The sequence below is a fragment of the Alosa pseudoharengus genome, unplaced genomic scaffold (assembly GCF_046254945.1).
Source record: "Alosa pseudoharengus isolate Yale_2024_CS ecotype anadromous, Long Island Sound unplaced genomic scaffold, YU_APseudo_1.1 YU_APseudo_1.1_scf_10, whole genome shotgun sequence".
Taxonomy (NCBI): domain Eukaryota; kingdom Metazoa; phylum Chordata; class Actinopteri; order Clupeiformes; family Clupeidae; genus Alosa; species Alosa pseudoharengus.
In genome coordinates, this window is record NW_027468565.1 from 36,093,368 (window position 1) to 36,117,697 (window position 24,330).

General features: G+C 45.0%; 1 protein-coding gene and 2 non-coding genes across 4 annotated transcripts in view; all 3 read left to right on the forward strand.

Annotated features, from left to right (window-relative positions):
* LOC143106759 (splicing factor 3B subunit 3) overlaps positions 1 to 21,649 on the forward strand; it is a 29,364-nt gene extending 7,715 nt beyond the window's left edge. For both annotated transcript variants that reach the window (XM_076271231.1, XM_076271236.1), the window contains exons 6-27: positions 780 to 921; positions 2,369 to 2,481; positions 2,889 to 3,026; positions 3,443 to 3,546; positions 4,055 to 4,220; positions 5,455 to 5,550; positions 5,777 to 5,849; positions 7,836 to 7,987; positions 9,273 to 9,428; positions 9,661 to 9,816; positions 11,278 to 11,421; positions 12,121 to 12,243; positions 12,403 to 12,557; positions 13,007 to 13,181; positions 13,810 to 14,015; positions 14,428 to 14,584; positions 15,124 to 15,249; positions 16,079 to 16,291; positions 16,675 to 16,773; positions 19,063 to 19,206; positions 19,849 to 19,953; positions 21,073 to 21,649. In XM_076271231.1, coding sequence (XP_076127346.1) covers positions 780 to 921; positions 2,369 to 2,481; positions 2,889 to 3,026; positions 3,443 to 3,546; positions 4,055 to 4,220; positions 5,455 to 5,550; positions 5,777 to 5,849; positions 7,836 to 7,987; positions 9,273 to 9,428; positions 9,661 to 9,816; positions 11,278 to 11,421; positions 12,121 to 12,243; positions 12,403 to 12,557; positions 13,007 to 13,181; positions 13,810 to 14,015; positions 14,428 to 14,584; positions 15,124 to 15,249; positions 16,079 to 16,291; positions 16,675 to 16,773; positions 19,063 to 19,206; positions 19,849 to 19,953; positions 21,073 to 21,213 — 3,084 coding nt within the window. In that variant the 3' untranslated portion in view covers positions 21,214 to 21,649. The remainder of the gene's footprint in view (positions 1 to 779; positions 922 to 2,368; positions 2,482 to 2,888; positions 3,027 to 3,442; positions 3,547 to 4,054; positions 4,221 to 5,454; positions 5,551 to 5,776; positions 5,850 to 7,835; positions 7,988 to 9,272; positions 9,429 to 9,660; positions 9,817 to 11,277; positions 11,422 to 12,120; positions 12,244 to 12,402; positions 12,558 to 13,006; positions 13,182 to 13,809; positions 14,016 to 14,427; positions 14,585 to 15,123; positions 15,250 to 16,078; positions 16,292 to 16,674; positions 16,774 to 19,062; positions 19,207 to 19,848; positions 19,954 to 21,072) is intronic.
* LOC143110395 (small nucleolar RNA SNORD111) lies at positions 1,201 to 1,283 on the forward strand. The gene has a single exon (XR_012984141.1). It is a non-coding gene; the product is annotated as a small nucleolar RNA SNORD111 (small nucleolar RNA).
* On the forward strand, positions 3,273 to 3,350 carry LOC143110406 (small nucleolar RNA SNORD111). Its single transcript, XR_012984146.1, has one exon. It is a non-coding gene; the product is annotated as a small nucleolar RNA SNORD111 (small nucleolar RNA).
* Positions 21,650 to 24,330: the final 2,681 nt, after the last annotated feature.

The window sequence follows — 24,330 nt, forward strand, 5'->3', positions numbered from 1 at the left end:
CCCCTGCGGTTGTTCTTATGGCTGGAAGGATTGGTTTGAAATGTACACCCCTCCGTTCTTGAACATTCTAAAGCAGACAGCAGATGGAGCAATTTCCTAAATCTTCACACACTGCCTTGCTGTTTCCTATTAGAAATGGGCATTTGTCAGTGCAGTCTGTTGAGTATATTGGTTTTGGGCCATTTAAGGATTCATCATTTGTGGTTTCTGTGCTTCTAAGGTCGTTTAACCGTATGTAATAAATCCCAGTTTCTGGCATACATTCACACTCATGGAGTGCTGATGAAGTGATGAGTTTTCATGTCTCTTCTCTGACCTGTACTCATGGAGAGAATTTAAACACCTCTGATCTCAGCATTTATTGAGCACTATGCTTTAACTGCCATCAGCACAGTAGAAATCCTTTAAAACCATGCTTGCTTGAGTGTAAAATGTTTTGCAAATTTGTGTTTTGTACCAGTAACTTTGTTTTTGCAGTTGGTTTGGGAAGACTACTCTAGATTGACACTCACAGACCAGGCATCTAGATATTTCTTTTTGTGTCGTGATGTTTTTATTTGCATTTTCAGTGAAATACGTACAAACAGGCAAATGCAACTGGATGAAATCACACAAAACATCAAATAAATTGAACTTAAACCTGCACATATCAAAAGCGTTTCACCTAGGCAGAGTTCCAGTGACATAATTTTCTCATTTCTTTAAAATATTACATACTTCTACAAAGGTGCATTTTGGAACGGTCTTGAATTAACGCCTGTGTTTTTCTGGTCACACAGGAGGCGGACAACGACCCCACTGGGGAGGCTGCAGCCAACACGCAACAGACCCTGACGTTCTACGAGCTGGACCTGGGCCTCAACCATGTGGTGCGCAAGTACAGCGAGGCTCTGGAGGAACATGGCAATTTCCTCATCACAGGTGCTTCCCCATCTAACTCACAATCTAGCAGCATCTTCCACACTTATCTCAGTGTTATTTGTTGGTGTTCTAGAACATGGTGCATTTCCTTCCCATTTCTGTGATTACTTTAGAAGATCTCATGTGTATGTGTTATGCAAGTAGTTGAATCTGAAATTAGTGTCAAGCTTGTATGTAGGGGTGTGCAACTGAAGTGATGCACTGCTAACCAACCTGTTTGCGTTAGGAAGTATGAAACAATGTAGCTCGTTAACGAGCATATAGCCCTGCATATATAAAGTGCTGTAGAAGTGATGAGTTTTTCATGTCTCTTCTCTGACCTGTAGTCCTGGAGAGAATTTAAACACCTCTGATCTCAGCATTTATAGCTGGATGCGCTGCAGACACCTAATAACTGCCCCAAGAAAACACAGCTGCACAGGTAGTGAGACCTTTTTAAAAAAGCCAAGGGTCTCTTGCCTTGCTCCTGATGACATACCATCCAACAGAGTATGGTTAGAACAAAGCTGCAACTAGAATATGACCTAATAGAACTAATGTGTTTTGTAGAATTAAGTTAACAGTGGCAGGAAGGTATAAAATAAGGTATGAGCTACACCAGGCGCGTAACTGAAGCGTTCGTTCGCGGCGCGTAAAATCCATTTTAAAAGACTGGTCTATTTTTTTCGCTCGTCTATTGATGTGCCGCTATCACGTCTGGTTTAGTTACTTCCATTGATTATAGTGGCAGCTAATTGTTGCAGCAGACGCTATGCGAGCGGAGCGCTTGTTTTGCGCCTGGTGTAGCTCATACCTAACAATCAAATGCTTAAATCCACTCACTTAGATATTCCATGTGATAATTTGGTCAATAGAACAGCAGTGCCAAAAAGAGGATGTTTGAAGAGGATGGCTTCCTGGACTCAAAGCTGTATATTTGAGGTGCTCTTTGGATGGGGAAACTGACCATCCAAAAGAAGTTGTCTCATGGCACTTTTAAAAATAATATTCCACCAATCAGAACCTTCCACCTGGGAAAACCTAGTGTATATACATGTGTATAAAACAAACAACCAGCAGATGGCACCCTTTCAGCCCATTTTGCTCATCAATAAAACATTGTACCGGTCCATGCAAAAGATGTCCTTAGAAGAATCCTTAGATTCACCCAGCGGCCAGAACGAGGCTAAAGGGTACACTTGCCATTACACCTCAGTCCAGCAGATGGTGGTGGCAATGCACTCCGTTTGCAAACTGCCAAAAAGAAAAAGCTCACCGAAAAAGAAGGGTTCACTGGCCTGTTCTTCTTCTTTAGTTAGTTTTTTTTGACAGTTTGACAAGTGCACCCTTTAGCCTCGTTCTGGCCGCCGGGTGAATAAGGCGAATTGGTGTCCTCAAATGAATGCCTCTTTGGCTCCTGGCATAATTGGGAAAGTTTTTCACCCTCTTTTCCCTCCTCCCTCTACAGTCCCTGGAGGGTCAGATGGCCCCAGTGGCGTGCTCATCTGCTCTGAGAACTACATCACCTACAAGAACTTTGGGGACCAGCCCGACATCCGCTGCCCCATCCCACGCAGAAGGGTGAGTGAGTGGCTACCGGGTCCCCACCTGCAGGAAAGGGCCTGGGGGCAGGCAGGTGTGGGCGCGCCCGTATTTAGTCATGGTCAACTGGATGTGCTGCAGAATTGATGAATTTCTCATGTCTCTTCTCTGACTTGTGAACTGTGGAGAGAATTCAAAACACTTCTGATCTCAGTGCCCCTCTTGGCTACGTCATTGAATTAAAGCCAATTGAGTTAAGTTCAGACTGAAGAAACATGAGTAGCAATGTAGACCTACTTATGCACACTTAATGGTTTGTAACCCACTACAGTTACACACTTAATGGGTGTCTGTAACTTAAGACAGTTACACATTATTTGGTAATGTTTCACTTTGAATAGTGATGTTTATGTCTGGGTGGTATTATGTGTCCTGATCTTTTGCAGAATGACCTTGACGACCCGGAGAGAGGCATGATTTTCGTCTGCTCAGCCACCCACAAGACCAAGTCTATGTTCTTCTTCCTGGCCCAGACGGAGCAGGGAGACATCTTCAAGGTCACACTGGAGACTGACGAGGAGATGGTGAGAATGGAAAAGCCAGCACGAACGAATGAATGTCTTTGAGAGAGAAGAAAGACAAACATTTCATAAGTTGAATTATGGAATATGAAATATGGAGCTTACTGAGATTATGTTTATGATGAATAGCAATTATAGTTTATTGAATTTTATCGTCAAAAAAAGAATACAATACTTAGTCTGGTACTGGTATCTGATACCCCAGGGAAGAACTAGACTAAGAACTAGAAGATAGTGACGCATGTCTGACTGAGTGTGAATATGATGATTTCTCATGTCTCTTCTCTGACCTTCTACTGGAGAGAACATGTATCCATCTGATCTCAGCCCACAACAAATTCCTCACCGATTTGAGAGCGGTCTTTATCTTACATAAGATTAACTGCATTAAAACGTGTTCACCTTTTTACTTTGTCCAGGTCACAGAGATTCGGTTGAAGTATTTTGACACCATCCCTGTTGCGACAGCCATGTGTGTGCTGAAAACTGGCTTCCTGTTTGTCTCCACAGAGTTTGGCAATCAGTGAGTGTGCTGTGTGGGTTAAATGGTTATGGGCGGGTGACTGGTTGCCTGTATCAGGTCCATGTTTTTAAAGAGAGATTAGTAATGCATGTGTATTGTGTAATATTTGCTAGCATGATCCTCGTAAGGAGTTCGAGTTGAGACAAACTAGATATGGTCCTTCAATCAGGACATAGATGGCATAGACATTGTATATATACATAAAATAAAGTAATGTCTAAAATAATGTAAAATAAATGGAAGTAGCACAAGTGTAACATTGAGAGAGAGGTTTTCTTCCAGTGGGATTTCTTTGTTCCTGTCAACTTGATTATGTAACATCTTATTTGATGTCATTAATATGCAGTACCTTTATACTACTTGTATCAGCTTTTCCAATTACTGTGAGGTTTATATTGATTTGTGTGTGCAAGCATGAATCCTTGGGTGTGTCTTGGTCACCCTCATCAACTACCTGGTTATTACCTGTATGAGCCACATTTTAATATTTTCTCTGTGTGTGTGTTAGTTACCTTTACCAGATTGCTCACCTGGGTGATGATGACGAGGAGCCGGAGTTCTCCTCGGCCATGCCTCTCGAGGAGGGCGACACCTTCTTTTTCCAGCCCCGGCCCCTGAAGAACCTGGTGCTGGTGGACGAGCAGGAGAACCTGTCCCCCATCATGTCCTGTCAGGTGAGCCCTGGGTTTAGGGTTGTGTGCATCTAATAGATTGGCATAATCAGAGTTTTTGGTTTTGGTCTGTTTTTTTGCTACACTATGAAGAATTATGAATTAAGAAAAGTTAGTGTAGCAGTAGACAGGTTTCCGTTATCCTGCTCCAATGTGCCAAATTGAATTGCAAAATAAAAACCGCTAAATGGAAAGATGAATTTATGGGTTTATAAACGTGAGTTTATACGCTCCCTGGTATTCACTTTGTGAATAGTCTGGCGCCTCATGTTTGGGAAACGTTTCCAATACTAGCATTGTGACAAGTGTAGAGTTTGCGTTAACTTTGGTTAGACCAATGGACCAATGATTTCAATTGATCATAGATTCCTAACGTTTATTGGAGAGATCTTGAGAGCAGATTGCGAGAGCGCCATTCCCATTTATCTGGAATGACTATGGCAACAGGATAAAAGGCATCTTCAATCACCGTAAAACTCCACATGATAGCCCGAGCTTTTTTTTTCCCAAATCGCCAAACTGCACCTTCAGCTTCGATTCTGTGGTATTGACCAAAAAAGGGCATTCTTTGGTTACAATTAGGTAGTTTCCTTTTGCATAGCTATTAGAGTATTTTTTCCTCTGCATTCTATTTATAAGCTTCACACATACAGCATTTTAACACCATCTTGTCTATTATTAACACTCCATGCAAACTGGTGCAGCACCCTTCATTTTAACCTTTCTTAAGTAGCTCTTAAGTTCTTTACCATCACAAAACCGGCTGCTGACACACAGTAGATTTAGTCCTTGTTTTGCATGCTTGTTAATGTATCTTTGGTTGTGTGTGTGTGTGTGTACACGTGTACTATACAGAGCCCAGAAAAGTTGGCCGTTTTATTAGTTACACAAATGAACTTTTTTATACACAAATTATATTTATTTTACTGTGTCCAGGCCTACTTCAGTGACCTAGAGTCTGTTTGTATTTCCTTTTTAATGGACTCTTTTCTACTCTGCTGATGAATCTTTCATGTCTCTTCTCTGACTGAGCACTGGAGAGAGCTACTTCATTCTGATCTCAGAGTCCATTTGCCCTGGACAGTAAACCCTACATCCCAAGTCGAAGCTGCCTCTAACCTTTCTCCCTGTGTGCGCGCGCGTGTGTGTCTGTGTGTCTGTGTGTCTGTGTGTCTGTGTGTCTGTGTGTCTGTGTGTCTGTGTGTGTGTGTGTGTGTGTGTGTGTGTGTGTGTGTAGATTGCTGATCTGGCTAATGAGGACACTCCCCAGTTGTACGTGGCCTGTGGACGAGGCCCCAGATCAACATTAAGAGTGTTGAGACATGGACTGGAGGTACGTTTTCACAGATGTGTGTGTGTACGTGTGTGTACCATACCTTTTTCACATTTCTACAGATGTAATCAGGGATGTGATTCTTTCAGGTTAATCTGAATTCTGGATTTTCCAACCTAGAAATGTGACCCTTGTGAATCATGCAGATCGGCAGTTCCTTGTAAGTTGTATCTTGAAAGCTGGTATTCTGGTGTGAGAAGTCTTCTCGTGTGTTCTATCTCGATAGGTGTCGGAGATGGCTGTATCAGAGCTGCCCGGTAACCCCAATGCTGTGTGGACAGTACGCAGACATGTGGAAGGTACACTACACCAACTACTTTTTTTAGTCAGTCTGGTTAGCACCTTTAACTCATTGAGTGTTCATCCATGTCCAGAGTCTAATAGGCAATCTAGCCTGTAAATGAGACTGCAGGCAGGTACAGTTAGGAACAAAATGATTCATACCCCTGGCAAATATCGATTTAATGTTGGTTTTCTCTTGAATAAGAAAAAGAAGCGGATTCATCTTTGTTAACATTTTTATGAAAAACTGCATGTCCAAAATGATCACAGCGTTCAGAATGGTTCTTATAATACCTACCAAACCTCTCCATGTCTCCACAATGATTGTAGACCATACCTTTTACCATACCATAACATTTAGTTCCTATCTGTAGGCTAAGATCACTTCATGACACCTCTAATTAGTGATATCATGGGTATGGTATGGATCTATTGTCCATCAGTGCTGAGGACTTTCATTGTAGTTTTGTCCACCAGAGAACTTGTTTAAAGGCGCTCTAAGCGATGCTGGGTAAAGTCACTTCTGTTGACGTTCAAACAAAACAGAAAGCTAGCTCGCTAAGTCCTCCCCCTCCCTCCCTTGCAATTGAAAGTCTCCTAAATGCGCCCCTCGTCGGTGATTTGCTGGAACAGTTTATGTTTTTATGGGCAAGGTTTGCCCAAGTTGTTTTGTGGCTGTTTTTGGAGCTTGGCTGTCCAGAGATCCTGTTTTTTTTACAGTGTATTCAGGACACAGGCAGCTAGCGGATGGTGAGGTGATGTTTTCTGTAAGCTTAAAACGTATGATCGCTTAGAGCACCTTTTAAAAGCTGCAGTGAATTCAAGCCGTTGACTATTAGGGCTGTAACTTATGCAATTCGAAACGAAATCACGACACTCGTATCCACGAACCTGTGTCGCGGTGTGAAAAGGCAGAACCGTGACACACCCTTCCTAGTGTTTCACGCAGTGCTTTGCCGCTTACACGGCCGCATAAGCAACACTCCTGCTTTTGACAATCCCTATATGACCGCTTCGCTAGCTACGCTAACCGTGGTTCAGAAATAGTGATACAAACCGAATCGTGAGGTTGGTGTATCATTAAAGCCCTATTGACTATGCCGAGCAAGTTAGGTCAGTGGTCAATCATGTGCTGCATCACTGCAAGTGGGCGTAATTGCAGCTGCATTGCCAGTATTTGTTATGGCATGTTCTCTAAATGTTTCCCCACATTCAAGCACACTAGTATTCATCCTAGTGTATCCTATGTAGCCTGTGTATCCTATGTAGCCTGTGTCTGAATGTGACGGTGATTCCAGAGCCGCTGTCTGACTGGCACCCCTGTGTTGCAATGCTTTATGGGTAGGCACATCTGTGCCAGGACCTCCCTGAAGCCACGTGACTTCTGTGAAGGCTGCAGTGGCCTGCACGGTCTTGTCATGTCCCTGTGAGCGAGAGAGAGACGGACGGACGCTTCCCTGAAATCACATGACTTCTCTGAAAGCGGTTCTGAATCGCATGCGTAGTCCTGCAGAAGCTCCACGAGTGTCTGAGGGAAGAGGAGGAGAGAGGATGGAGAGGATGGAGAGGAAAAGAAAGGAGACGATTGCACAGGGGAGGGATGGGGGTTGTTCTTCCTGTTATCCACGAGGTTGGTCTAGAAACCGTGTTCGTATTAACGTCTGCTCAGCCTCCAGGAAGGTAAACCAATCAGCAGCCAGAGGGCAACTTAGTGAAATGAAGTTGCGGGGAAGCTTTCATTACAAAAGATACAGATAGTAGTTTCAACGCCAGCAGACTACATTTACACACCCTGCTGTTAATGTCATAATTTATAATGCTGCAGACTGCTCCATTCACTTGAATGGGCCTTCCCAACGTTCGGTGGTCTGCTAATTCTCAATAACAGACCGTCTTTAGCAACTGAAACTTGTTGAGTGGTAAATTTGAAAACCCCTGGTGCGTTCTTATTTCTTGAGAATTTTCTCACTCTTGTTTGTTTTGTAACCCACTCTCCACCACAGATGAATTTGACGCCTACATCATTGTGTCTTTCGTCAACGCCACCCTGGTGCTGTCTATCGGAGAGACTGTAGAGGAAGTGACGGACTCCGGCTTCCTGGGCACCACGCCTACCCTCTCCTGTTCGCTGCTGGGTGAAGATGCCCTGGTGCAGGTGAGAGCCTGTCTCCAGGATAACTGTAAACAAGTAGTCTCCGTAGTTGCCAGCAATACATGTTCTTGCACAGTAGTTCCAGTCCCACGCCACCTCATGGGTTTGCTACCACAGCAGAATCCTCCGATGCTGCTGTTGGTTAACACTTCAACACGTCAGAGTTCAGAGCAGTGGAAATTTCGACACTAACCAGAGTTTTGACACCTTGAAAGTCAACCAGTAGTCTGTGCACTACACTACATACAGTGACTAGTTTGATTATTAAATGTCTCCTACCCTCCGGCTGTATTTGTGGTACTGGCCTCACCATTATTGAAGTCGATCGGAATTACAAGGCATATCTGTGAAAGTTTCCCTTTCCTTAATGTTACGAGATGAGTCATTTGGCTTTGTAGATGGATGTCTCCTCTGTGTCCCTATGGTAGTTAGAGATATCAGTCAATTCATTTTATTTCTCTGAATAAGAGTGTGAAGGATTATAAAGCATTTGTAAAGCCTCATAATGATTTCCAAAAAAATAGTTTTAACTTTAGATGTGCATAAAGGCTAATATAACTATAACAGACAGTCTGAATGTGGGTTGGCAGAGAGGTGGTATCATGTTTTTCCCCTCACCATGTCTGACGAGTTAAAGAGCTATATTGCCCACGGGACAAAAGACTTCCTCAGTCTGTTTTGTAGAGCAGGACAGTGACAACAGCCTGCCACTAAACATCACTCCCCTGTGCGGTGAATGTTCTGAACTGTGTGACTGGTCATTGTCCATGATGGACCGCAGCTTGTTAACCCTCTCCGCCACTGATGTAGGGGAATTCAGCTCAGTCAGTCAGTGGCAGCCACAGAGCCAGTTATCCTGGCCAGTCAGTCGTATGGCATCCCTCTTGCCCAGCAAACCACACATTAGAAGGTGTGTATATATAAGTATATATACTCTTTTCATCCCGTGAGGGAATTTATCCCAATCCGTGAATTAGTGAAACACACACAGTGAGGTGAAGCACACACTAATCCCGGCGCAGTGAGCTGCCTGCAACAACAGCGGCGCTCGGGGAGCAGTGAGGGGTTAGGTGCCTTGCTCAAGGGCACTTCAGCCGTGCCAGCCTACTGGTCGGGGTTCGAACCGGCAACCCTCCAGCTACAAGTCCGAAGCGCTAACCAGTAGGCCACGGCTGCCCCCAACGTAACGTGACCGACTGGTAGAACATTACAAGGAGCTTGCTACATCTTGTCATGTAGGCTTATTCACCGTTTTGATGTTAACCGTCTTAATTGTCACACCCTACAGGTGTACCCTGATGGCATCCGTCATATCCGCGCAGACAAGCGTGTCAACGAGTGGAAGACCCCGGGAAAGAAGACCATTGTGCGCTGCGCTGTCAATCAGAGGCAGGTGGTCATCGCCCTCACCGGAGGGGAACTAGTGTACTTCGAAATGGACCCCGTAAGTGCTCTCCTGTGTGTCTCTGTCTGCGTGTGTGTGTCTGTGTGTGTTCTGCCTCTGTTTGGTTGAAAGTGTTTATAGTGAGCCTCTGTGAAAGAAAGACAAACTGATTGTAAATGGACCTTCACGTTTTAATGGACCTTAATGGACCGATGGTACACATCATTACTATGTGTAGAAGAGATGCATGTAATCTGTTATCTCCCACCCCCCCACCCCATTCTGTCCATAGTCAGGCCAGCTGAACGAGTACACGGAGAGGAAGGAGATGTCCGCGGACGTGGTGTGCATGAGCCTGGCCAACGTTCCCCCAGGAGAGCAGCGATCCCGCTTCTTAGCCGTCGGGCTGGTGGACAACACTGTCCGCATCATTTCCCTGGACCCCTCGGTACGGCTCACGCTACCCATACATCTTTAAGGATGTAGTCTTTTCAAAGACTAAAGTCACACCCTCTCACATCTAAAGACAAGTCAGAGATTTTATAGTCACATACTAGTCACAGATTATGATTTTGCAAGGACTAGGAATCTTGCAGGGTCACTATTTACAAGACTGCAACTAGATTCCTTTGAATTATTTCTCTTTGTGCACTAGATATCAACAGTAACTCAAGGAGGCATGTATTTACGATAGATAGATAGATAGATAGATAGACACACACACACGCACACACTTTATTTATCCCGAGGGAAGTTTTAGGCATCCAGTAGCTTATACACCCGTAACACAACATACACACATAGATCTCACACATATAAAAATCACTCACAGAAATGTATACATTTAAAGTAGCATGTGAATTGATTACAAAGGTCTGGTATGGACTGACCATGTGATGCATTGACCATGTTAAGGTGCTGTGGTGGTAGTGCGAAAGTGAACAGTGCAATAACTTTGCTTATTATTGAATATTAACTATGATCAGAGACTTTCTAAGAGGAGAGACAGCACTCAAAGAATCTCCCATAGAAATCTATGGGGTTAGTTAGTAACGCAAACATGGCATGTCATCTACACATATTCAGCCGCCAAAAGTTGACATGTGAATACATCGTGCCAATCATGTGTTATGGTCTCGCAGCTGGAGCGAGGTTGGTGTGTCGTGATTCGTGAAGCATTACGCACGCACAGTTCTACCCGAAATAGATGCCCGATAACTGCCCAAAAAGCGTTGCAATATGGCCACTGAGTGGAGGGACTTGCTAGGATTGCCACCTTACATTAAACGATCTAGATGACTGAAGGCGATGTGACTCGGGTACCGTAATTTCCCAACTATTAGCCAAGGTTTATACATTGATTTTGCACAATTTCTTCAGCTGTGAGGTTAATACACGGGGACCGTTAATATGGTTTTGTTTTTTTTAACTTGCATAAAACACTGTCCTGCGATTTATACACAATGCGGCTAATAAAACTCCATGATCTCATTGCGACTTTGCAAATTTAGTTTTTGAATGACATTTCTTGATTGTAGTATAAGGCCAGCATAAAACTGTGTATGTGTGTGTACCTCATTGTGGTGGCTAGTTTCAACAGATGTTATTGACACTGAGGTCACACACATTTCTCCTGAACACCTCTGTTGGTTTTAGGGTTGGTTCTAGGCTAGTCTCATTCACTTCTCCAGTACTGAAGTGGTGTCTCATTCACTTCTCCAGTACTGAAGTGGTGTCTCATTCACGTCTCCAGTACTGAAGTGGTGTCTCATTCACGTCTCCAGTACTGAAGTGGTGTCTCATTCACGTCTCCAGTACTGAAGTGGTGTAGCACATTAGAATGTATATGTGTCTCATTCACGTCTCCAGTACTGACGTGGTGTCGTCTCTTGCTCCTCCCGCTCTGCAGGACTGTCTGCAGCCGCTGAGTATGCAGGCTCTGCCCGCGCAGCCCGAGTCGCTGTGCATCGTGGAGATGGGCGGCGTGGAAAAGCAGGACGAGCTGGGTGAGAAGGGCACCATCGGATTCCTCTACCTCAACATCGGCTTGCAGGTCTGACCACACACACACACACACACACACACACACACACACACACACACAGAGTTTAAACAGACATCCACATGCTCACCCATATATACTAGCAACCCACACTTGCCATAACCAGCAATCATTTTTCATCCAACTGATATTTAGATTTGTCAGAGGAAAATGCCTGGACAAGATTTTCTTGCATCAATATTTAACTATCACACAGGGTACTGGGTACTCACCGATATTGAGACCGCTGTAGGAAATGTCAGCTGTTGCATTTGTTTCACAAATTAGCTTAAAATACTCTCTCAACCAGTTGTCTGAATGTGAAACAGAAACAATTAATGAGTTAATTTAATAATAAACCAGGTCTACATTTCTTTCTGAAATTGTGTCTGTTTTATCTGCAATTTTGTTACAAGTTAAACATTAACTTTGCTGGCAAAGTTTCTTCAAGGTTGCTGACAAGTATCTCTTATTTCCCCAAGTTAAAAATTGATTTTACAAGATACCCATAGCCAACCACCTCAAATATGCTGTTTGTGTTGAAATGTGTACTGATCTGTGACCACTGAACATGGTGATGAATCTTTCATGTCTCTTCTCTGACAGTGCTGGAGAGAGCTTTGTTGTTTCTGATCTCAGTGTGTGTTTGCAAGCATACACCTGTAACAGTATATTGTCTGGACCAATGAGTTCTGACTTTGAATTCTATAGAACGGTGTGTTGCTCCGGACCGTGCTGGACCCAGTGACTGGAGACCTGTCTGACACACGTACCCGTTACCTGGGTTCGCGACCAGTCAAGCTCTTCCGGGTCAGAATGCAGGGACAGGAAGCTGTAAGTACAGGAGGAAGTAAATCACAATACCTTAAAACTTGAACGTGTGTTTAAATTTAGTTAATTAACTTCACATCCAAATCCAATTGGTCCAAATTGTCTTATTTGGTGTGTGTATATATATATATATCAGGCCGTTGTTCTCTGACCCCGATACAGGTGCTGGCCATGTCGAGCCGCTCGTGGCTGAGCTACTCGTACCAGTCGCGGTTCCACCTGACGCCACTGTCCTACGAGACGCTGGAGTACGCGTCGGGCTTCGCCTCCGAGCAGTGCCCCGAGGGCATCGTGGCCATCTCCACCAACACGCTCAGGTGAGCTCACACATCTCTGGAGCTCACCCCCTGCCCCCCCTCCCCTCTCTGCCCGACCCCAACCCCACCCCCACAGTTGGTGGTGTTTACTCATCGCTTATTTTGCTATAAACATCCTATGCGAGGGTCAATGACTAGGTGCCAAGTCATAAGTTTGAAGATATCCATAAGTCAACCTTCGTAATCAGTTGGTGTGGCTGTGGTGTGTTTCTCCTCTCTGTGGCCATTCATTTGTTGAATCCTGATGAAGGCTGTCCACTAAAACGTCAGTTAATAAACCGTTTCAAGTGAAAAGAGTGTGTTGCTACTCCTCATTAGTTTGGTCCCCCATCCTAAGCTCCTCCCTCTGTGTCTGTCTGTCTGTCTCTTCTTTTTTCCGTTGTGATGGACGGGATCACTCTGTACATTCCATTCCTGCACTCTGACTAAAAGCCTCTGTCCCTCCGCAGGATTTTGGCCCTGGAGAAGCTGGGCGCGGTCTTCAACCAGGTGGCCTTCCCCCTGCAGTACACTCCGCGCAAGTTCGTCATCCACCCCGAGACCAACAACTTGGTGCTGATCGAGACCGACCACAATGCCTACACGGAGGCCACCAAGGCCCAGCGCAAGCAACAGATGGCTGAGGTTTGTCCCAGTCATCCTCCCCGTGGTCATTCTGCCCAGTTGCCGATGCTTGCTCACACAGACATGCACACGCGGGCACACACACGCAAATACACAAGCTATTCACACATTGGATGTAGAGTTTAGCATGCTTAGTTACAGCTGTTTGTCAATTTCGACTAGGTTACTACTGCTAGGCGTCACATTTATACCTTATAGTAAGTAGTAAGTTGTGCTTTGCATACCCCCCCCCCCCCCACAAAAAAGGGCTGCTGCTTGATGTCGTGTTGGTAGTAAAAAATATTGTGGAGGTAGTAAAAAAAAGGTAGTAAATTCATCTCTATGATTACTGCACTCTGAAGGAATCTGACTTCTGAGTTTTTTAATTCATGTGGACAGATAAACTTCCAGGAAAAGGTTGCTGTTTGTGTGTGTGTGGCAATGCACATGTTAACTTTTGTGTGAAATGACCACTACAGATTGAAGAAATGTGAACGAGAGATTTGAGTTTATAATCATGACTTAGTTTTTCTTTTTTAACAAAAATGTGTGTCAAAGCATCCCGCATGAATGTGTAGGTTATTAAATCTTGACCCTGACCCTCACATCACCTTGACCTTTTGCCCCTTTTGCCCCAATCTCCCTGCAGGAGATGGTGGAAGCGGCCGGGGAGGACGAGCGTGAGCTGGCAGCAGAGATGGCCGCCGCCTTCCTCAACGAGAACCTTCCAGAAGCCATCTTCGGGGCGCCCAAAGCTGGCGCGGGCCAGTGGGCCTCACTGGTGCGGCTGGTCAACCCCATCCAGGGCACCACGCTGGACCTGGTCCAGCTGGAGCAGAACGAGGCCGCCTTCAGGTGAGAAGCGGTACTGGCCCAGAAGTGGACAATAAAGGGAGGAAATGCAAAGGCTTGACTGTCTGTATGTAACAGAGGTGAACTGAGCTAGCGTGCTAGTTGCCCGTGTGAAATCCTGCTCACCAAACTCCCTGTTTGTCTGTGCAATAAATTTGGGATCTGGGAATCTGGAATGTGAAATTATGTACAGATATATTTCAGTGGTCCACAATGACATCCTAAAATTAGTTTCTTTTTAAGCATAGTTATGGAAAGTATAGCGTTAAAGAAAACCTACAGTGGCAGGCCATGGTACGAAACAGTATTTGTTCAGCAACGCTTGAGGCAAATTCAAATTGTGTGTCGGGTGTGTCTCTTCATTCCTAACATTTTTCAACCCCCCCCCCCCCCCCCCGACTCTGACCTACTGCAGTGTGGCCATTTGCCGCTTCTCCAACGGGGGAGACGACTGGTATGTGTTGGTGGGCGTGGCCAGGGACATGATTCTGAATCCCCGGTCTGTTGCCGGTGGCTACATCTACACCTATCGCCTGGCGGGGGGTGGAGACAAGCTGGAGTTTGTGCACAAGGTGAGCAGAGAACAGATTCACTCATTCTGGCGTGGGTGAAAAGCTGACTCCCCAATCCCCGCTGGTCATTGTTTGTCTGTGGTTGTGGAAATGTGACCTCGTTGAGTTTCTGCTCAGTTGAATTTACTGTGGGGGGTGGGGGGGTGGTGTCATGTAGGGTCAGTTATTCAAGTTAATGATCACCTCGCTTGGCATGGACTGTGGTGCTGCTTTAGTTCCTCATGGCTTTGGTACTCTTGCAGCTGCTTTAGTCCCTCATGGCTTTGGTACTCTTGCAGACGCCTGTGCTGCTTTAGTTCCTCATGGCTTTGGTACTCTTGCAGCTGCTTTAGTCCCTCATGGCTTTGGTACTCTTGCAGCTGCTTTAGTCCCTCATGGCTTTGGTACTCTTGCAGCTGCTTTAGTCCCTCATGGCTTTGGTACTCTTGCAGCTGCTTTAGTCCCTCATGGCTTTGGTACTCTTGCAGCTGCTTTAGTCCCTCATGGCTTTGGTACTCTTGCAGCTGCTTTAGTCCCTCATGGCTTTGGTACTCTTGCAGACGCCTGTGGAGGACGTCCCTCTGGCCATCGCACCCTTCCAAGGACGAGTGCTGGTGGGGGTCGGGAAGCTGCTGCGGATCTATGACCTGGGCAAGAAGAAGCTGCTGCGCAAGTGTGAGAACAAGGTAAATGGTGTGGGTGTGTGGGGTGGGTGTGTGTGTGTGTGGGCAAGAAGAAGCTGCTGCGCAAGTGTGAGAACAAGGTAAATGGTGTGTGTGTGTGTGTGGGCAAGAAGAAGCTGCTGCGCAAGTGTGAGAACAAGGTAAATGGGGTGGGTGTGTGGGGTGGGTGGGTGTGTGTGTGGGCAAGAAGAAGCTGCTGCGCAAGTGTGAGAACAAGGTAAATGGGGTGGGTGTGTGGGGTGTGTGTGGGTGGGTGTGGGCAAGAAGAAACTGCTGTGTGCGTGCGCGCGTACACTCAAGTCCATCTATTGGGGAAAGAAGGGTGGATGGTGTCAGTGAAAGATATGAACAGCATCCTGTCCTCTTCCTAAGTACAAGTGGTGTGTGTGTGTGTTTGGGGGGGGGGGTGCATCCATCTGATGGTGCCATTTGCTGACACTTGGCGGTTGCAGCCTCAGCTCCCACACAGACCCTCAAGCCACCAGGCTGTCAGTGTGACCACACACACACACACACACACACACACACACACACACACACATCCTTTTGTTTCATAACACTACCATAGCAACTGTTGGTTGTGGTGGCGCACCGGCCTGCCTTAACCCTTCCCCCAATAGGCACACATCCTATTCTCTCCTACCACTACCCTGCTCTGGCCTTAGCACTTTGGCTCCTGGGTCATGGCACGGTTGACTGGCACTGCCCACTGTCCAGCAGTACTGATAATAGTCTGGCAAGTGCCCATGTGGACATGAGTGAGATGACCTTTACCTGACTCTTTCTCCCCCTTTTCTCTCTTAATTGTGTGTGTGTGTGTGTGTGTGAGCAGCATGTGCCCAACCTTGTGACGGGCATTTACACCATCGGGCAGCGGGTGGTCATCTCAGACATTCAGGAGAGCCTGTTCTGGGTGCGCTACAAGCGCAACGAGAACCAGCTGATCATCTTTGCTGACGACACGCACCCGCGTTGGGTCACCACGGCCTGTCTGCTGGACTACGACACCATGGCTTCTGCCGACAAGTTTGGCAACATTAGCATCGTAAGTGCTTGTGTGTGTGTGTGTGTGATGTGGTATAAGCATTATGGTTGCAAGTGGGTTTTACGTTTGTTACATACATGTGTGGCAACAGTGCATCAAAGTGAGACTGTGAGACTACATCTGTGTGTGTCTGTCTGTCTGTCTGTCTGTCTGTCTGTCTGTGTGAATAGGGCATTTTATCTTTTTCTTTCTCTGGAAAAATGAGCTGTTAATTCAAAACATGGCCTTTCTGGATATTTTGTAAAGAGCAGCTGAATAAGTGGTTATTATAAACAGTAAATATTCTAGCTAACCCATTTACTATATAATTAGTCAGCTGTACCTGTAACCTGATACCTGAGGCCAGGTATTGCTTCTCATCAGCCTACCCATTACCTTTGCAGGTTCGTCTCCCTCCCAACACCAGCGATGATGTTGACGAAGACCCCACTGGGAACAAGGCCTTGTGGGATAGAGGTCTCCTCAACGGAGCATCTCAGAAGGTAACTATGCCTTTTGTTGTTCTTTATCTTCAGTTTCTCAGCTCTCTCCAGACAAACCCAAAACACACAACAAGCAGCACAAAGCACCGCCGCATCAAAGACTACCAAGTAGGCAAACCCCGCAGAGCTTCTCATCTGGTTCCCACCAGAGAGAGAGAGAGCCTCTGCCCCCTTGAGTGGCTGTCTGCGCCAGGGTCATGCTCTGTGTGTGTTTGTGTGTGTGTGTTTTTTGTTTTGTGTGTGTGTGTGTGTGTGTGTGTTTGTGTGTGTGTGTTTTTTGTTTTGTGTGTGTGTTTGTGTGTGTGTGTGTGTGTGTGTGTGTGTGTGTGTGTGTGTGTGTGTGTGTGTGTGTGTGTGTGTGTGTGTGTGTGTGTGTGTGTGTGTGTGTGTGTGTGTGTGTGTGTGTGTGTGTGTGTGTGTGTGTGTTTTTTGTTTTGTGTGTGTGTTTTGTTTTGTGTGTGCACGCTCTTGTCTGGGATGGTGAGGTGGTTAGCCGGTCTGCCCCTCTCCTCTCTGGCTCATTCAAGGCGGGTCACCCTGTTCAGCCCCCAGGCATGCGGGTCACCCTGTTCAGCCCCCAGGCATGCGGGTCACCCTGTTCAGCCCCCAGGCATGCGGGTCACCCTGTTCAGCTCCCAGGCATGCGAGCCGGCTGGACTGCCGCGGTCTGGCCTCAGTTCGCCTCATTAGGGCCGCAGGCAGCCCAGAGAGCGTGGAAATGTTTAGGTAGACACTCTGTTTTTAGATTTTTTTTTTTGTCTGCTACAGATAGTTTATGTAGGCTAAGCAAAATGTCTGTGTGTGTGTAGCAAAAGGCAGAGTGGCTTATAGGGATCGACCGATATGTTTTTTTCAGGGCCGATACCGATATCAATTATTACCAAAACAGAAGGCCGATAACCGATATGTAAAACCGATATGTCAGTTGTCAAAAAGGGGGGTAGATAGTAAAGGCGATATGCTGCAAAGATTTAATTCAAAAGCATTTAATTATGCAAACTTTTCTTTCTTCTTTTGATACACAATTGTCTATCAACTTGCATCACTTGCAAGTGTAAATCCTGTGTATCATGTTAATCCAGGAGCTGAGTGATTATTAGCAATTATTTTCATAGAGTATAGGCCTACACAATGGGCTATGTGCTTGTTAAGGGACCTGTCACAAAGAGGATGCTTTGCCATCGTGTGTGTGAGTGCACGAGAGGGAGAGGAAGAGGTGCATGCGTGATGGCAAGTGTTACGGTTGAATAGTTTAACAAAACAGTTTTAAAATAGTTCTTAGGCTATTTAAGCATGCAATTTGTGTCCATGTGTAGGCTATAAGCTACACTTTTGAGAGCCTAAAAGGCACGTTAATAGCCAGCTCAGGACGCGATTTAGTTCAGGTCTGATTAAATCACGGCTGTCCCTGGGTGCATGTAGTCTTTTCTGACAGTCCGTTTCAAAAAGGAGCAATTACACTTTTTGATGTTCGCTATCGCTTAATTTAGGACTTGTCTGTACTATGTCCGCCGTGGTGTCCCGTTATTCACAATTAACGGACGAGGCGGAGGCAGAGAACTCCCGACATGCAGCACCCGAGTTTGTAGGCTAACTAGTAAACAGCATCAGTAACGTGCATCAATCGGGAATTCGCTAAATTAAGGAAGTGGGTGCTTTACTTATTGATCCGGATCAAAGAGACAATAGCTTACAACGTGGTGTTTTTGTAACTTCAGTGTAGATGATTGTGATTCATTGCAACTTCAGCAATGTAGGCTACCTTACTTACCTTCAAAAAATAGCTCCGTACAGCTGAAGCCCAGTCTACAGTCTGCCTCAGTGAGAATCCTAAACTTTGTCTGTGTTCAGTCTTCGATCCTGATTGGCTGCATTCGTGCTAACTAACAAATCAGACGGTGTAGTGGGCGGGACAATGCTCTTGACCACAGAGTAGCAAATGCAGGGAGTGAGAGCGACTTTACAGACAAAGTAGCGCGTTTCATTCTTTATCCATTTCAATATCGGCTTATCGGTGGAAAAAATGACCGATACCGATTATTATAAAAATGCTAAATATCGGTCCTAATAATCAGCCAGGCCGATAATTGGTCGACCCCTAGTGGCTTATGACCGTGGCTTTGAGGTGTTTGTGTGAAACCAGCATGTTGCCCAAACATCTGGCCTGAAAAATGTCAATTTTTATGGCTCTACCCCACCCTCCCTCCCTCCTCTCCTGGTCCCGATGTCTTACTCTCCCTCCCTCCTCTCCTGGTCCCGATGTCTTACTCTCCCTCTGTGTTGCACCAGGCGGAGGTGATCATGAACTACCACATCGGGGAGACTGTGCTGTCCCTGCAGAAGACCACACTGATCCCTGGAGGCTCGGAGTCGCTGGTCTACACCACCCTGTCGGGGGGCATCGGCATCCTGGTGCCCTTCACCTCCCACGAGGTACAGCAGGGCCACCACCACAGGGATCGATCGCTTTATTGATCCCCAATGGAATTTGTAATGTTCCAGCTGTAGTTCACACTAATCACTTGTGTCAGATTCTTGAAAGATTGGACTCTTTTAACTAATGCCCCCTGTTCAAGCTTTACTCAAAAGATTACAATCTTTCAAGAATCTTGTCTTCTGGTGTAAGGATGGCTTTAGGTATATGTGCATTGCTTATTGCCGCTCAGAGGATAAGTTCTCCCCTCCTGGCACAGAGGGGGCGGGCATTACAGTATAAAGACTGTCTGACCATCAGGTTGTGCAGAGAATGCAGTGCTCTCCATTACTCTATTGTTCCGTTCTGTTGGGTTGAGCACTTTGTGCAACAACCTCTCTGGAGGCACCAGAGCAGTCTCCACCATAGACTGGTCTCCACTCTCCAGCGTAGAGCCAGCTTTCTTTATCAGTTTGATCCGTTTCTAAGTGTCACTGTTTCTAATGCTGCTGTAACCAACAGCTGGCTGCAAAGAAAACTGCACTTGCAATAACTGGTTAAACATAGACAAACTGAAATGGACAGAAAGAAAGTGTGTGTGTGTGTGTGTGGTGTACTTGAGGTGAAGTGGTTGTGACGTGATTTGTTTGTCTCTTGTCCAGGACCATGATTTCTTCCAGCACCTGGAGATGCACATGCGCTCTGAGTTCCCCCCGCTGTGTGGCAGAGACCACCTGAGCTTCCGCTCCTACTACTTCCCTGTGAAGGTAAGCCGTCATAACGCTATATGACATCTGAGCACGCATGCACAGACAACTGTGAAGGTAAGCCGTCATAACGCTATATGACATCTCAGCACGCATGCACAGACAACTGTAAAGGTAAGCAGTCATAACGCTATATGACATCTGAGCACGCATGCACAGACAACTGTAAAGGTAAGCCGTCATAACGCTGTATGACATCTGAGCACGCATGCACAGACAACTGTGAAGGTAAGCCGTCATAACGCTGTATGACATCTGAACACACATGCACAGACAACTGCATGACTTCTGTGGGTGAACAGATCAGATGGCAGGCACTGCCTAAATATAGAAGAATATGTGCATGTTTGAACATGGTCTGTAAGGCATGCATACTGAAGATGTATGGATATGTATGTATGTATGTATATGCAACTTTCTTAAAGGTAGTTTTTAATGGTTGTGACAAACCTAAAATGAAAAGATTAGTAATTCGGCCTTTCAAAGTTGTGACCTTCCGTTGAGATTAACTGCAAGGCGCTTCTAATGCGTCCCGTCATCGTACGGCAACAGCTCACAAAAAGCAACAGTTAATCTACTGATTCTGACATAGTCAATTTAAGATCTTAATGTCAGTATGTAGCCGCTGTTACTTTCCTTGTTTACACTCATCTGCAAGTCTGCGCATGCAGTCGTCATAAAGGCTTTCAAAGGGAGTCGCTTCCTTGCATAAAATCTAACTGCGTGCAAGCGGGCCTGACTACTTTAAAAGGGAGTGTGTCAGAACTTCATGCTTCGTCACACGCACAATCACCCACAACATCCAGGTGGGGAAAATGCGTGTGCCTTTCATTTACTAGGTAACGAAATCAAAAGAGGTTCATGTATTTTCTTTAAGTTTTGCTCAAGTTGCAGGCTTGCATTGCATTGTGCAAACAAGCATTTTGGGTGACTATTTGGGTGGAACGCAATTTCCTCATTGTATATATTTTTTATTATTTTATATATATATATATATATATATATATATATATCTTTTACAACAACGGAAAAGTTGACTCTGACCCTCGTGTGTGTGTGTGTGTGACTGTTCCTAGTGTATCTGTGATCCGTTGCTTACTGTGCCTGTTTTATCTGTAGAATGTGATTGATGGGGACCTATGTGAGCAGTTCAACTCTATGGACCCACATAAGCAGAAGAGCGTGGCCGAGGAGCTGGACCGGACCCCCCCAGAGGTGTCCAAGAAGCTTGAGGACATCCGCACACGATACGCTTTCTAAGAGAACACACACACACACACACTTTTGCAGGATCGTGGGACTTTTACAGACACTTTTATATGAAATGTAAAACAGCCGGTACAAGTGACCGTTTTAACCTTGATAAAGGTAGTGACCGGTTCCTCGTGGCAACTCGAGCCCTTTTTGTATTGGTGCCTGCTCATCTCTTTTTTGGATAGTCACAACGATAATTTGTCCAACTGACTGTTATCCTGTACTATGAGACATCCCTACACAGAACAGTCAAATTTGTGAAATAGCTTTTGTTTTGCTTTTTTCCCCTGTAAGTAATGAGGTTTGTGGCCGTTGCTAAATTGTCTGCTGACTTGGTGTCTTTGCCTTGGTATGTCGTGCCAAGCCATAGGAGAGCAACTGTGCCGCACGCCATGGTAGATTCCCGGAGCCGTCTTGTAAATAAAGTTTTTTTTTTACAGTGTATTGGATTACTTCTTGAGTTTGTGGGTCTGTGTTTGTCAATTGCTTTGGTGGAATCTGGAGTGAGGGACAACATTGGGGGAGGGACATTGGGGAAGGTGTATTCAAGCTTGAACACTATGCTGCATAACCTTTCACACAGGTGAGGCGGAGTTCCTTAAATGTAAATCAGGAGCAGTGAGCTGCCTTGCTACAGTGGCGCTCAGGGTAGAGCAGTGAGAGGTTAGGTGCCTTGCTCAAGGGCACTTCAGCTGTGGATGCGGGCATGGGAGAGCAGTGCTAAACCTCTTCCCCCACCCACATTTTTCCTACTATTCAGGGATCGAACCAGCAATTCGATCCTTCGGTTCCAAGCCCGAAGCCCTAACCAGTAGGCCATGGGTGCCTTGCTTCTGGTCTTGGTGCTTCTTATCTGACACTCCAGATCTGTGATGCTTTCCATGTCTGTCAGTGGTACGATCAGCCTGTAGGGTCGGCTGTGTTTTTTACTTCAGCAGGTGAACAAGTTTGTGACCTGGAAAGGTGGGAATGTCTGTGCTGCTTGACCCACCCGCAAGAGTTCAGCTGCTTTTGAGTTGGAGACTGGGAATGGGGAGAAGCCAGATTGATCAGCGGAAAGGTTTCTACGCAGTATGGAATTTGGAAATAAGTATGGAAATAAGAAAATGGGTTATGAAAAAAAAAAAAGTTTTCCCAGACTATTGCATCTATTGCTACTTTGTTTTCTAGAATATAAGCCACGATTTAGGCTGTAGTCAAGCAAAAGTGCCCTACGTCATGTGTATGCTGTATCTATGGAGAACTTTAAAGTAATTGTAATTACATTAATACACAGGATTAGATACATTGCCTGTAATTTATTAGGGCATTATTTAGGACCCCTGTTATTTATTTATTTTAAATGTGATTTAAAATATAGGCAGTGAAATCTACCACGAAGCCTGAAAATGTAAGTATGGAATTCTGAAATGGGAAAATATAACCTTGTCAAAGATGTTTGTTTATTTATTTACTTATTTAAATAGTTGTCTGTATTTGTTGCCTTGTTCTGATTGCATGACGGACCATCCAATTTCCTGCTCAAGATGGGCTTAGGTCTGTCTGCAGCTGACTTGGGCTACTGTCTGACGTGATCTGCCAGTGTCAGCTGAGGAGTTTGAAAAGACTGTAGACAAGCCCGGACAACTTTTTTCTTCCTCTGGTAGTCTATACATCATGTGACTATTTGTCTCAGCTCTGCATATCAGATTGAACTCCTCATGCCTTGATCTTCTGAACACATCTAGTTGAGCCTGAAGAGCAGTTTAAACACAAAAGGTAGTTACCGTTGGTGAAATATTACTTGTTAAATGACAAGGGACTAAGTCTAAATTGTGCGCTTGTGTTCGTGAATAATAAAGAAATTCACAAACTAGAATAGCACTTAAGCCGGTTGTTTCTGCAGGTGCACATTGATGGTCTTTATTTAGTTGCGAAAGATAAGTTGATAACCACATTAACCCACAAACTGGTTGCCTAGGTTTCCTCACCTCATTTTGCTCACATTGGTTTCCCTGATTTATAGTGGGGGGCCTTAAGCACATTTTCGCGCAAATTCATCTAAAAACGCCAAATTTGGCACAGATGTAGCTTAGGTCATACTGAAATTATTTAGCTAGGGCGCCGGAGTCAGCGACCCATGGGGCCAAGATGGCGGCCAAATCCAATATGGCCACCTCCCGAAAAGGGTTCCGGCTATAACTTTTGAACCACATGAGTTACAAATACAAACTTGATATCTTTTTTCAGCTTATTTGATCATGGGGAAATACATAGGAATGTTAATATTTATGACCCGGTGCATCTGGACCCCTTATTCCTCCAATTCCAATATGGCCGCTGTCCAAAAAAGCAGTTTTGGCTGTAGTATGGGGCCTTATACCCCATTGTTCGTGCAAATTAATCTACAAGCACCAAATTTGGCACAGATGCAACTGAGGGCATACTAAAATGATTTAGCCAGGGCGCCCGAGCCAATGGTCCCCGAGACCAAGATGGCAGCCAAATCCAATATGGTTGTCGTCTGAAAGGGATTCGGCTATAGCTTTGGAGCCAGATGAGATACAAATACAAACTTGATGTCTATTTTACCCCAAACCCATAGGAATACTTACATTTATGATTGGGTATATCAGGACCCCTTAAATTCCCTAAATTCAATATGGCCGCTGTCCGAAAAAGGGTTTTGGCTTCAAATTTTGCGCTAAATGCGCTACAAATGATAACATGTTGTGTCTATTTTTATTTTATTGACCACAGGAAGTCCATTGGCATATTTATATGTATGCTTGTGTAAGTCTGGAACCTGTATTCTTTTCAAGACTGTGGTTGAAAATCCTTTTTTACCACAGCTTTGAAGGTTATTCTAAATGTTGATTCATTTCCTTATAAAAGTGAAATGCTTTCAGTGTACCACAGGTGAATACATTTCAAAGTGTAATCATATATAAAAAGGATAAGACACAATTATTATTGCAAGGCAATATTTATAGTATGTCAAATTGTTAAAAGAATATTATAGTCAATTTGTCCAAAACTCTTAAAAGGTTTGCTTAGCATATCAAAAAAATGGCAATAACATAAAAAACAACAACAGTGAATTAACATCGTCTCTCTCATGAATTCTCATTCTCATGGTCTTTC